Source organism: Hyperoodon ampullatus (genome assembly GCF_949752795.1).
Source record: "Hyperoodon ampullatus genome assembly, chromosome: 4".
Lineage (NCBI taxonomy): Eukaryota > Metazoa > Chordata > Mammalia > Artiodactyla > Ziphiidae > Hyperoodon > Hyperoodon ampullatus.
In genome coordinates, this window is record NC_136917.1 from 112,356,588 (window position 1) to 112,369,239 (window position 12,652).

Genomic DNA, 12,652 nt, shown 5'->3' on the forward strand with positions numbered 1-12,652 from the left:
CTGAGCAACTGCTAAGTGCCAGGCACTGTGTTCAACATTGCTTGGTTCTTAACGTTGTTGACTAGAATGCTTAGGATGGGTCTTCCACATCCTGGGTGTCTACAATTTACTTCTCATTCCTAGAGGATGGATTTACATTTATTACTGTTAAATTTAATCTGATGGTGGCCTATTGTGTGTCAGCCAGGTAGGACCTTGTAAATCTTGATAATGGCATCTGACATGTTCAACTGTTTTTTCCAGCTTTGTGCCAACTGCAAACATGTTAAAATACTATATTTCCACCTAAGTCACTGATATGTTGAAAAGTTCAATGCCCAAGACAGAGCCTTGTCAAAAACCACTAGATACTTTGCTATAAGGCAGTTTACCAACTCCGAACAGTACTACTTATCTAGCTTATTCTTTTTTTATATTATTCAGAAAGGTATGATGAGTGACTTCATAAAATTCATTAAAAAGTTTGGCAGGATTTATTTTTAGTAAACCTATTTGCCTTCAAATAATCCCAGCTTTCTTTTCCAGGAAATCCCAAAATGCATGAATAATATAGTACAACCCTCTGAAGGTTTGTCCTAAAGTTCATGAAAATTCTTTCCGCTTTCCGTATATCATCATTTTAAAACTGAGTTCATTCAAGGGTACCTCATTAGAGTACTGTGAAAGTTAAAAGGGAAAATGAGCGTTGAGCCTTTAGCATGGCCCTGGTTCATTGTAACGGCTCCATAGATAAATATTATTATAAGTGTTTGAGGCACCTCATTTTTTCCCCTTCATTATTTGGTTTAGAATTCTAACTTTTTTTTTTTTTTTGGCCGCTCCACGCAGCTTGCGAGATCTTAGTTCCCCCATCACGGACTGAACCTGGGCCCGTGGCAGTGAAAGCTCAGAGTCCTAACCACTGGCCAGCCAGGGAATTCCAGAATTCTAACTTTTAAACTCTTCCATCTCTTTCAAGCTGTATCTCTCATTAGCCTGCAGCTTTCAGAACAACTACTCTGAACCATTTGACTTCTCCTATCATAGGCTGAGGAGTGTGACTCTCTCCAGTCATTACTGCTAATTCTTGGAGTTCCCTTCATTTCCACAGAATCAAGTTGTTTTTCTGTGGCTCTCAAATTAAGACTAAAGAAGCGGTCCTCTCATGCTTTTTCTGAAAGGTGAAGCTTTCATTAAGGTAAGCCAAGAGTTCACCAACTCATCATTTTTGGAAGACAGTTGCCTAAATAATAGAAAGGTGTCTCTGTCTCTCACTATCTATCTAATCTAGCTAATATAGTAACCTGAAGTTTTTATTGAGCTTCAGAGTCTAAGTTATTATACTTTATATAAGTCAGTTCTTGCAATCAACCTGGGAGGTAGCCATTATCATCCCCACTTTAGAGATAGTAAATCGATGCTCAGGGGAATTCAGAGATGTATTCATGGTGACACAGTTCCTGAGACTTTTAATTGTGACTCAAACTCAGGATACTAACTGGAAAGTTGTCTCTATGCCAGATTCAAGAAAATCACCAACCATATCTTCTACCCAGCTAGGTGGTTTCCATAGAATGCTTATTTCTATACCACTGTATTACTAATAATCTGATAGAGCATTTCTATCAGAAATACTACCACTATTACTTTTACATCCTCAACCAAATGGTGTTCAACATTCATTCATTCAAAAAGTGATTCCGAGCCAGGCCTACTGTGTGACATTGTATACGTCTAGAATTTCCACAACGTCTTTTTTTTTAAACAAAGCTACTCTTCTCAGCCTCCATTTATTCCATCCAATCTCTTCATGAGCCACTTCTATGTACAGGGCGCTGTGCTATGTGCTGCAGTATACACAAAGGTAAGTTAAGGGATGCTCAGTCCCTGCCTTAGGGGAGCTTACAACCTACTGGAGAAAAGACCTCTAAGTAATTCAAATACAAGGCAAGCGAACAGTAGCACCTTCTGTGGAGGTACAAAGTCATATAAAGAAAGGCGTCAGGAGGAGCTGGAGATGTGTCTTACGTGTGTAGGGTTTCAGTCACTTGAGATGGTGCAGGGCATGCACCAGGGGGAGCAGAGGGCAAGAGCAAAAGGACAGAGAAGGAGCGACAGCATGGGTGCGTCCAGGGAACAGTAGTTAGTCCATCCAGCTGAAGCACAGGCTGCACGGACAGTTGGAGGGACAGATAAACTGGAAAGGCTGGTTGGGAGTCAGGCAATAGAAAGCCCTAAATGCCCAGCCTGGGCAATTGCACCTTATTCAGTTTGGGATCGGAAGCCACTACAGGTCTCTGCAGTCAGGCATAACTAGATCCAAGTTATGCTTTGCGAACAGTAATGAGGCGACCATGGTAGGATGACTTGCAAAGTGAGAGAGTAGAAACAGAAAGCTCAGTGGCAAACTCATTCTTTGCAGTCTTCATGGAATACACTTTAGTTTCTCGTAGGAGCTCGTCAAAGACCCAGACAACTAAATCCTCTCTTCGATTCCATCTGTACAGTCACCCTCTCCCAAACCATAACCTTTAATAGAGGGAAAGATGTGTCCTATTTCCTACTCTGGTGCTTTAAGTCACGAGAGATACATCTTGATTTCTTGTTTCGCTGTTTTCCATGCAAAGCAACAGAAGACAAGATTAGCTGAGCCTTGTCAGTTGAATAATGGACTGGGGTTCACCTTCCAGGAAGATGCTTTACCTCCACCCTCCACAAATCATGGCATGTGTGCATGGCCCCCTGAACGGTCAGGTCACTGAAGATGGTCTCTTGCTCTTTGTAATGCCCCTGCTTGACCAGTCCCTGCTTCACCTATACTTACTCACATGAACGTGCTTGCCCCCTGCCCCAGCTAGTGATTGTTCTAATCCTTAGGCCAGAACGGGTCCACCTGCTAATTTATTAAAGGGAAACTTCTACCCTCATGATGGTGGTTAACCTGAGGGGCTGTGAGGGATGTGCCCCAGCTGCCAGTTTCCCTGGTAACTGATGAGCCAACCTGATGTCAATTCCCCCATACATGGTAGCCTCCTTCTCCCTCGAGGAGCAAAGATCGCTGCCATGTCTTGCCTGCTGTCTGGTCTATACAGTGGGATGTCGCTCCAGGACCTTTTGCTGCAGACATGTAAGATCCCCTGTCCAATAAACTGTTGATGTCTCCATCACTGTTCTGGGCTCTTCTTTTGGTCTCGAGGCTGGGCAACAAGACTTGCAGGCCTGCAGGGTGCAGCCCAGCACCACCACTGAACACCTCAATGGGGAGTCACAAACACATGCTGCATCTTTTTCTGGACCTGATGGACCCAGTGACTTCTCTTTCTTGTTCCAGTCACAATGGGCTGCTGCTCCTTCCTAGAACTTTCAGATTCACCAGGGATGGCAAATCTCTGTCCTTTTTCCTATTGCTCCAGGGAACCTTCTCTGTGTCAAATTCTTCAACTCTAATACTGTTATAAATTCCTCTTTGTTTTCTGAGAATTGTCATCTCTGGATTCTTTTAGGACTCCTTTTAAAAAATATTTTTTCTAAGAGCTTTTTAGCTCTTCTAGTAGGTTGGCAGATGGAAAGGTGTTCAATCCTTTCCTCTTTTTTTCTCCTTTAACATGGAGATCAGCTGGTATTAACAGCTGACTCACATGACTGGTGATTCTTCCAAGGAAACGCACTTAACAACCCCCTTCCCTATCCATCTACCTGCCCATGTATCTAGCATTACTCTGGCCTCTGTAGAGTGAACAGAAAGAATCAGCTCGGGGGAAGTTGCTTGTTTTTCCACAATGGCCAATTTAGAAATAGAGGGTGAGATTCAGAGAGAGTGAAAAGCTAGAAGCAGAGTTTTTGGCTTTATAGAGGGCCTTTTAGCCACTAAGCTGAGTGAGCTAAAAGAAAAACCTTCCAGTGCATCTAAAATAATTTAGTGAGAAGCTACTGCCCTTTAGATGAAGAAGGGTGGCTTTTAGAGATGATAAACTGAGTAGCTGGGTTCTTAGGCAATGAGCTGTTCCTTCAAGAGATGTGAGGCAAAATGGGGTTGTCAGAATCAAGGCAGAGAGATGGGTGAAATTACCTCCCATGAGGGCTGAAGGCGGGGAAAAGGGAGCAGGAATGGTTGAAACATCTGCTAAATCATGAACCATGTCCCCAACTCCCTTCATTGTCTGAAACTGCACCTCAGCCCCTGAGAGGCCATGAGGAACAGACAGAGAAAGCAGACTTGTGAGATGGAAGGAGGAAGAGAGGATATTGGAACTTGACATAAAAGGAGGGGTTAAAAGCCCATTCCTTCTTGCTTTTAACTCTATAGTCCTGTGAATGCTAAGAATTAGGAATTTCTTTCAGCTCCCAACACCTGCAGCTTTAAGTGTTCAATCACAATTAGAATCTCAGAGAGTTTGAAGCACTAGAAGTATCTACTTTGTAGAGCAAACTGAAATAAAAAATCTCGCCGGAAGGACAAGTCCTTCTTTTTTAAAAGCACGAGGCAGCATGGACACATATCTGTCACATTCCTCAATAAGCAGGAACAGGTGGTGTCCCCAGGGCATGGGTGGAAGAGAAGGAGATGAAAAAATAGTGACCTTTTTCCTTGGAAGTCATTTCTTAGTACATGTAGGAACTCAATTTGACAGTGAAACATTTGACAGCAGAGGGAACAAACAAGTGACAGACCTGTGTAAATTGGCACAAAACAGGTAGAAAAGAGAGTTGTTCATTTTGTTCTACCGCTGAGATATATTCTCTCCATCAAGTCCGGGAGGTGCTTGCAGAGCTAGGAGTTAGGTCTGCTAAGCCACATGCTTCTAAGGGAGCACAAGAATGGTGTGAGTGGCTATTACAGGCTGAATGTGTGTGTTCCCCTCAAATTCATACGTTGAAGCCCGAACCCTCAACATGGTGGTATTAGGAAGTGGGCCTTTGGGAGGTAATTAAGTTTAGATTAGGTCATGAGGGTGGGACCCCCATGACGGCATTAGTGTCCTTACAAGAAAAGGAAGACAGAGCTCACTCTCTCTCTCTGCACCAGCACACACTGAGGAAAGGCCATATGAGGACACAGTGAGAAGGTGGCTGTCTACAAGCCAGGACCCAGGCTCTCATCAGGAACCAAATCTGCTGGCACCTTGACCTTGGACTTACCAGCCTCCAGTACTGTGGGAAAGAAACATCTGTTGCTTAAGCCACCCAGTCTATGGTATTTGTTATAGCAGCTCAAGCTGACTAACAGAGTGGCCAAACTGTCCTGGGTCCTGTCCCGTTCAGAGCTGGATCCAGAATAACATGACAATTGGAAGATGTCAAAGGGCATTTTTGCCGCAAGCTATTCTTCCTTCTTTCTCCCGATATCAACTCACCCTCCCTATACAGGTAAATGCACAATCAGAGGAATTTGGTATTGAAAACTGAAATCAATGGTGGATGGAACCATCTGAAGGAAAGGAGAGCCCAAATCCTGGAATAGGCAGAGAGGATTTTTAAGAAAATAATTTCTATAAATCTCCTTACCTTTGTTCAAGCGTCCCATCACAGTAAACTCAAAATACTTGCTGTTGTCAGCTGAAGAGTAAAGTCCGAAGATGGTGGCTGAACTTTTCGTCTGCAGCTTGAAGGTGGAGATCACATAGAGCTCGTTCAGGGTGGTGTCTGTCAGGACTGGCTGCAGGACACCTGGGTTCAGCCTCTGGCTGGCAGACGGGAGAAGGTCAAAGACTGCGGAGCATGGGGAGAAAGGAACAATCAGTGAAAGGTTTAACTTTGGGGCAAACACGTTTTTTGAGGGGAGACAATTTGACAGTAAGCTATGAAGTAAACTGATATTGTAATCAGTTTTCCACATTGTCAAACTCGCCAGTTCTTCCTCATCACTCTTACAGTGGCTGGACATTTGAACCAGAAGAAATAGAGCACAATATTCATCACAAGGTTATAGCCCCCAAGAGAAGACAAAATTTGCAAAGACAAAATTGCATTTTGGCTGAAGAAGTGGCTCTGAAGATGCCCACTAGGGAGAGGCTAGTATAAAGGCTAAAAGCCTTTATACTAAAGGCTTAATGTATAAGGTGGGGGGGGGACGCAGGTAATAGCACCCAAGTCATTGTTTTTCTTATGGCCCCTAGTAGTGAATTTCCACCTTGGGGTCCCTCATGTGCCTCTTGGACCAGAGCCAATTGTCTTTTCCTGGTCAGTGATGAGTGACACAGGGAATATGCAGCAGAAAGCAGGGGTATGGTAGGAGATACACTGTCAACAAAACAGTTTGCTACCTTTGTGAGACCTAAGTATTCCCTTTGTGCATTTACAGTGCCCCAGTGTCTCTCTGTTAAGAAATCCCGATGTGGAAACAAAACAAAACCATACAACGTGGTTTCTATTTCTTGATTGTAACCTCACTGATAGAGTTGGTCTACAAAACCTGCATTTATATTTGTGTAAGTTGCTTTTGATCGAGTCAGCAGCACCTTCTCTCAAACTTTATGAAAGCTATGAGAGAGTATGTCCAGTTAATTTAAAAGGCAAAGGCCAAATTTGGGTAATACTCACTAGAGGTTACTTAGTATTTTTCTCGGTTTATGCAAATATCGTTTGGACAATTCCATAGCCTGCAGGAACTTCAGGCTCCAGAGCTGTCTCCTGGATACAATAATCTGGTTACTAAAAAGGGTCATAGTATCCATAATTTATAAAGAGCTCTTACAAATCAATAAAATAAGCATCCTAATAGAAAAATGGGTAAATAACATGAAAAGGCAATTTACAGAAAAAGAGTTACAATGGAAAATAAGCATATATATAAGTGTTCATATGCTTAACTAATGATGAAGGAATTGCTAACTTAAACAACGAGGTATTATTTTCACCATCAAACTGGAAAAACAGTAAATACAATAATACCCAACTGTTGGTGAGGATTCAGGAAAATGGGTACTCATATACTGGTGGGTAAGATTTAAACTGGTATAAACACTCTGAAGCCAGTTTAAATAGCAATATCAAAGGGCCTAAGACACATATGCTCTTTGATTTAGCGTTGCTACAAAAGGAATTTATCTTAAGAAAATAATGGATGACATGGTAATTTATTTAGAAGAGTCACCACCAGTGTTAATTCTAGAATTTCTATTTAGGAAGGAGTTATGTGAAAATCTAATTGGAAGAGGTGGGAAACCTGAATCTTTGCTGGCACAGCACTTTGTCTCTTCTTAACAGAGACAGAAAGGCTTGACAAAGATTACAGGGATTTCAGCCCTCCGAAGCCATCCTGTGGCACTGCAAATGTTCAACAAATTATTTACAGTATAAAAACACTGGAAACAACTAAGTGTCCTACATTAGAGCCCTGGATAAATAAATTTTGGTCCACCCAAAAAGAGAAATACTATATATTAAATTACTATATATTAAAAAGGATAATGCAGCTGAATACTTAGATATGGGAAAAAGCTCATGATATATTAAGTGGAGACAGATGATAAAATTACATGTATAACATGACTCCATTTGAGATATGTATTTGCCCATAAAAAGATTTGAAAAACGATTTGACAAAATGCTAACAAGAATAGTAGCTATCTCTGGGTTGAATAATTATACATTTTTAATTTCATTTGCTTTTACTTATCCAATTTTTTCTTTTTCTTTTTTTTTTTTTTTTTTTACAGTGAACAGGTGTTGCTTTCGTAAGAAAAAATTATAAAAAACAGGCAAAAGCCTAGTTATTAATGAATGTCTACTCCTTTTAAAAGATGATATGTCTTCAGATTGGATCTGTATTGTTTCTTTCATGTGTATCAAGAACCTTATACAATAATGATTTTACTACTAGCAGTGCTGGAAAGCAGAGTATCTATTATGTTCTTTCTAGCATCCCACATTCCCCAAACATGAGGACTGCTGCCCACTGTACTTCAAAAGGGGCATAGAATTTTTAAATTTCCAGAGAACTGGAAACTTTACATTTCCACCAGTGGGAGCAAAGGGGAATAAGGTAATATATTTAAAAGTTCCATTCAGGACAAGACAGCTTCAGGAAAGAGATGTGTGTTTAAAAGTATGGGAACTGCATGCAAAAGTAAACTCTTGGTATTCCTGATTTTTGCTTTGACCATGATTACTTCATAATTCAGCTGAAACTAAATTTACCGCATTTCAATCTGTAGGGTTCCTCTAATCCACTGGCTTAACTCCCAAGAGGCCAAGTTGGGATTAGTTAGTAATGAGTTTGGAGAGTGTTTTGAAAAGGAAATGAGACACCACAAATTTCTACTAATGTTATTACGCTTTAGTAATAGCGCCAGGATCTAAGCACAACCTTCTAGTGTTACAGGTGAAATTACTGCTACCAATGAGCCCAACCATCACTGTATGAAAATCGAATACTTACCAATAAGACTAGCAAGGCAGCTCAGAGGAAAAAGGAGATAAGCAAATTATTCAGCTCAGCTGATAATTGCAAACCAATCAACTCAATAAAGAATCTATCAGAAACTTGACTTAATCAGATCATCTACAGCAATTAAATTAACCAGATAATTTAGGTATAGCCTGATTTCAAGTCTCCATAAAACAGGCAGCTCTGTCCAAGGAGAAGCAAAATCCATACCTGCAACACACCATGAAGTTGTGTGTTCAAATGTCAAGAATTCATATAACACAAAATATTATACCCAGGAATTCAAACCTGTTAAATAATGTTTGCAATAAGAAAACTTTTGAACTGTGTCAAAAGCTTCCTTTCTGACACCAAAAGCAAAGGCAACAAAAGCAAAAGTAAACAAGTGGAACTACATCAAACTAAAAAGCTTCTGCACAGCAAAGGAAACCAACAAAATGAAAGGGCAACCTATGGAATGGGAGAAGACATCTGCAAATCACTTCTCTGAAAAGGGGTTAATATCCAAAATATATAAAAAACTCATACAACTCAATAGCAAAAACAAACAAAACAACAAAAAATCACAACCAAACATATTTAAAAGTGGGCAGAAAATCTGAATAAACATTTTTCCGAAGGAGATAGACAGATGGCCAACATATAAATGAAAAGATGCCCAACATCACTAATCATGAGGGAAACGCAAATCAAAACCACAATGAGGTATCACCTCACACCAGTTAGAATGGCTATTAGCAAAAAGACAGGAAACAGCAAGTGTCGGTGAGGAGGTGAGAAAAAGGGAACCCTTGTACACCACTGGTGGGAATGTAAGTTGGGGCAGCTACTATGGAAAACAGTATGAAGGTTTCTCAAAAAATTAAAAACAGAACTACCTTATATGATCCAGCAATCCCACTCCTGGGTATTTAGCCAAAGAAAACAAAACCATTAACTCCGAAAGATATATGGAGTTATTCATCACAGCACTATCTACAATAGCCAAGATATGAAAACAAACTGCGTCCATCACAACTTTCTCATCACAAGAAAAAAATCTGTAGTCACGTGTGGCAATGGATGTTAACTGGACTTACTGTGGTGATCATTTTGCGGTGTATACAATTATCAAATCATTATGTTGTACACCTGAAACTAATATAACATTTTATGCCAATTATACATTAATTTTTAAAAAAGGCTTCCTTTCTTACCTTCCTAGAAGCAAGGTCACAATGAATAAATACTATAACGTACAGCATTTTAAACATTTCAACCCAAACTAAAAGCAGTTCAGTATTCCCTGAAAACACAATTCTGGTTGCCTGGTCTGGAATCAAAATGAGTTATCTGGTGAAATGCAAAGTTTAAATGGGTAATTACTGCAGTGGGAGGGGAAGGGAATGGAGAGCACCAGCACAGGCATTCTTCATTCTGCCTTCCTAGAATTAGCAATTTTTACTTCAAGTTGCGTGTCTCTTCCAGCTTTATTTCCTTAGTCAGTAAAAATTAACCCCAGGCATCAATTGAAACAGATGAAGGTCGTCACTGGATAGCTAGTTAAAGCCCTAAGATGTTTTCTTGCTTAAATAATTTCTTCCTTTTGGTCTTTCCAAAATTCTGTTTAAGCTTAAGTGCTTTCTGCCCAACAGTTCTCTTCACCCCATCTCACAAAGGGGTTTGAAGACTGATCATCCAGGTGGCTTTTCAAATTATTAGTCAACTTATTAACCTCTTTGTAGAGAAAGACCCATTTCTCAGCCTTCCAGTTCAATTTACCTCAAGAATCAAGAGACCAAGCCAACTCCCAAAGGAGGCTTTGGGGTCCCAGCAAAGCTGGAGCAGAAAAAGGCGAGTGGCAGGGCAATACAGCAATACTGCGCCCTTCTTGGGGATATCAGCCTCAGACCACCTGGTAAAAACATCGCTCCTGCCGCGTCGAAGGATTTAGGATGCTGGGCTGAGTGGAGGGCCGGCCAGAGAGAGCCGCGGGGGAAGGAATTCGGATTTCACCCTACTTCAAACAGAACGTGTTCGAGGTCTAGGGCCGCGCCATAAGCTTGGAAACCCCACGTTTTTGCCTAGCCTGAAAATAAGTTTTGCATCCCCCAAACTATTGTATAGGGAATTGGTCTCATCGCTGGATAATCGAATCTCCGAAAATTCTAATCTTTAATTATCGTTTCCAATCACATTAAAAAAGAGAGAGGTGCCGAGCGAGGCCCCAGGAGCCAGGGGCCAAGCCGCGCGCGGAGCTGGTCCCTCCGTTCGCCCAAGGGGAGCGCGGGACGGCGGGCTCCGTGACCGGGGGGACCCTGGCCCGTGGCTCCCGCCCCGGCTCGCTCCCACTTACCCTGGGGGGTGGCCTGGGCGCCGGCCCCCAGCCACGGCTGCAGGGCCAGGTTCAGCAGGAGCAAGGCGGCTCCGCGCGGGGCCAGCATGTTGGCTTTTCCTGCTCCCCGCGGGCGCTCGGGACTCACGGCTCCGCGGGCCCTGCCTGGGAGTGCGGACAGCGCGCGGCCCCTCGGTCGGGCTTCCAGCGCGCAGCGCAGGTGAGGCGAGCGCGGCGTCCGGGCTGCCGTCGGGGGCGGTGCTCGCTTCCTGGCGCCGCGGAGCTGAGTGTGCTGGCGGCTGGGCAGGGCGCTTTATGGTCTGCTTGGCCCGGGTGGGGGAGGGCCGAGGCCGGGGCGGCCTACTTGGCTGGGATCCCCTTTGGCCGGGAAGTATGGGGGCGGCCGGAGCGGGGAGCGTGGGCGGCAGAGAGAGAGGCGTGAGCTTCGGGACTGGGGACGAGAAGGAGCCCTGGGCCGACCCGGTCCTGGGTGGGTGGGCGTAGTCGCCGGGCCCGCACGGACGAGGGGGTTAGGAGGATGCGAAGTGCGAGGATGCGCAGTCGGGGGGCTGGTGAGAAAGTGAGGACACGCAGGACAGAGAAGAAGGAGAAGAGCGGGGCAAAGGAGGAAGAAAGTGACACTGACCCGCTAGCTTTGGGCACCGTCCATCCCCCACCTCTTCTTTTCTAAACAGAAGAACATCGTTTGGTCAGGCTCTTAACGCCCATCTTGGGTTCCCTTCCCAACGAGCCCTGAAGGCTCTCTGGGAACTTCTGCCTCCTAAGGTGGTCCGGAGAACTGGTTTCTTTTATTTCTTCAAACTTTTCTTGAATACTTCAGATGATGAATATTTTCCCCATCAAGTTTTGAGAGGTGAACGGTGAATGTTTCAAAGTTTTTGAGTTTTCAATGGAAATAAAACACATCTCAAGGAATCCATCCAGACAGAACCATTTATAGGATGGTAATGTTTTATGGAGAATTTTTCAGTCCGGTTTCCAAACACTCTGCCCACTTCTGTTCCACCCTCCCAAAAGATTCCAAGTGACAGTTTAAAGCTATGGGAGTAGGACCTAAAAGAGAGGGAAGGAACATAAGGAATTAGTCTTCCTCCTAGGCAAAGTTCCCTAAAAATAATGTGGATTAATTAGAGGAAAAAATATTTCAGAACAATGGCAAACTTTTCCCTCTTAAACAATCTTGACTAATGGAGAAAATCCAGCAAAGTATTTATATCCCTATCTTTAAGTCTCAAAGAATTCCATTTCAAAGTTTAAGAAGCTATCTGCCATAAGCTGGACGATTAACTCATCTTCTTATTCCCAAACTGTGCTAGAATAACCGCTCACCAATTATGGTTCCATTTACAGCTAATGACCTGAAAATTTGTGAGCTATATTCAGAGCTCCTTTCTATTTGAGGTCTAACATAGTTCTAATCCAGGCTTCATTTAATGCTACATTACATTAAGTCTCTGTATGGAGTGGGTCACCATATGTCTACATATAAGAGAGCACTGAAGAGACAAAGGGCACATGTTTCCAGCAATGTGACTGTACACTAGTGAGATGGATTAGACTAGAGAATCTTCAAGTCACCAAACGGTGTCCTCAGGAGTGGCCTGGGCTGGAGGGAGCTCCAGGCTCCCAACTTCTACTTTAAGCACAATGGCTCTGCTTGTATATGTTTTATGCAATGGACTTTGGAGTAAGTAGGACTAAGTTATTTGGAAGGCAGATACCATTTTTTTAAAGTCATCTTTGTTCAGTCGTCTTTGCCAGGCATCCCCAAATCCTAGCAAATTCCCAGCAAAAGAGCTTGCACAGGTAGGCACACAATAAATTTTGGTTGAAACTGGATGACTACTAAGTGTAACTGAGCAACAAAAGAATCAAATGACTTTCTGCTAGCCTAATAGAACTTACAATTTAGTTTTGTTTTTAAAGAGACTGCATTTTTATGAGGCTAT

General features: G+C 42.7%; 1 protein-coding gene across 1 annotated transcript in view; it reads right to left on the minus strand.

Moving 5' to 3' along the window:
- THBS4 (thrombospondin 4) overlaps nt 1-10,791 on the minus strand; it is a gene marked incomplete at both ends in the record, with an annotated part of 55,412 nt that extends 44,621 nt beyond the window's left edge. The window contains 2 exons of the mRNA XM_079702319.1: nt 5,485-5,688; nt 10,704-10,791. Of these exons, the coding sequence (XP_079558445.1) occupies nt 5,485-5,688; nt 10,704-10,791 (292 nt within the window). The remainder of the gene's footprint in view (nt 1-5,484; nt 5,689-10,703) is intronic.
- Nucleotides 10,792-12,652: the final 1,861 nt, after the last annotated feature.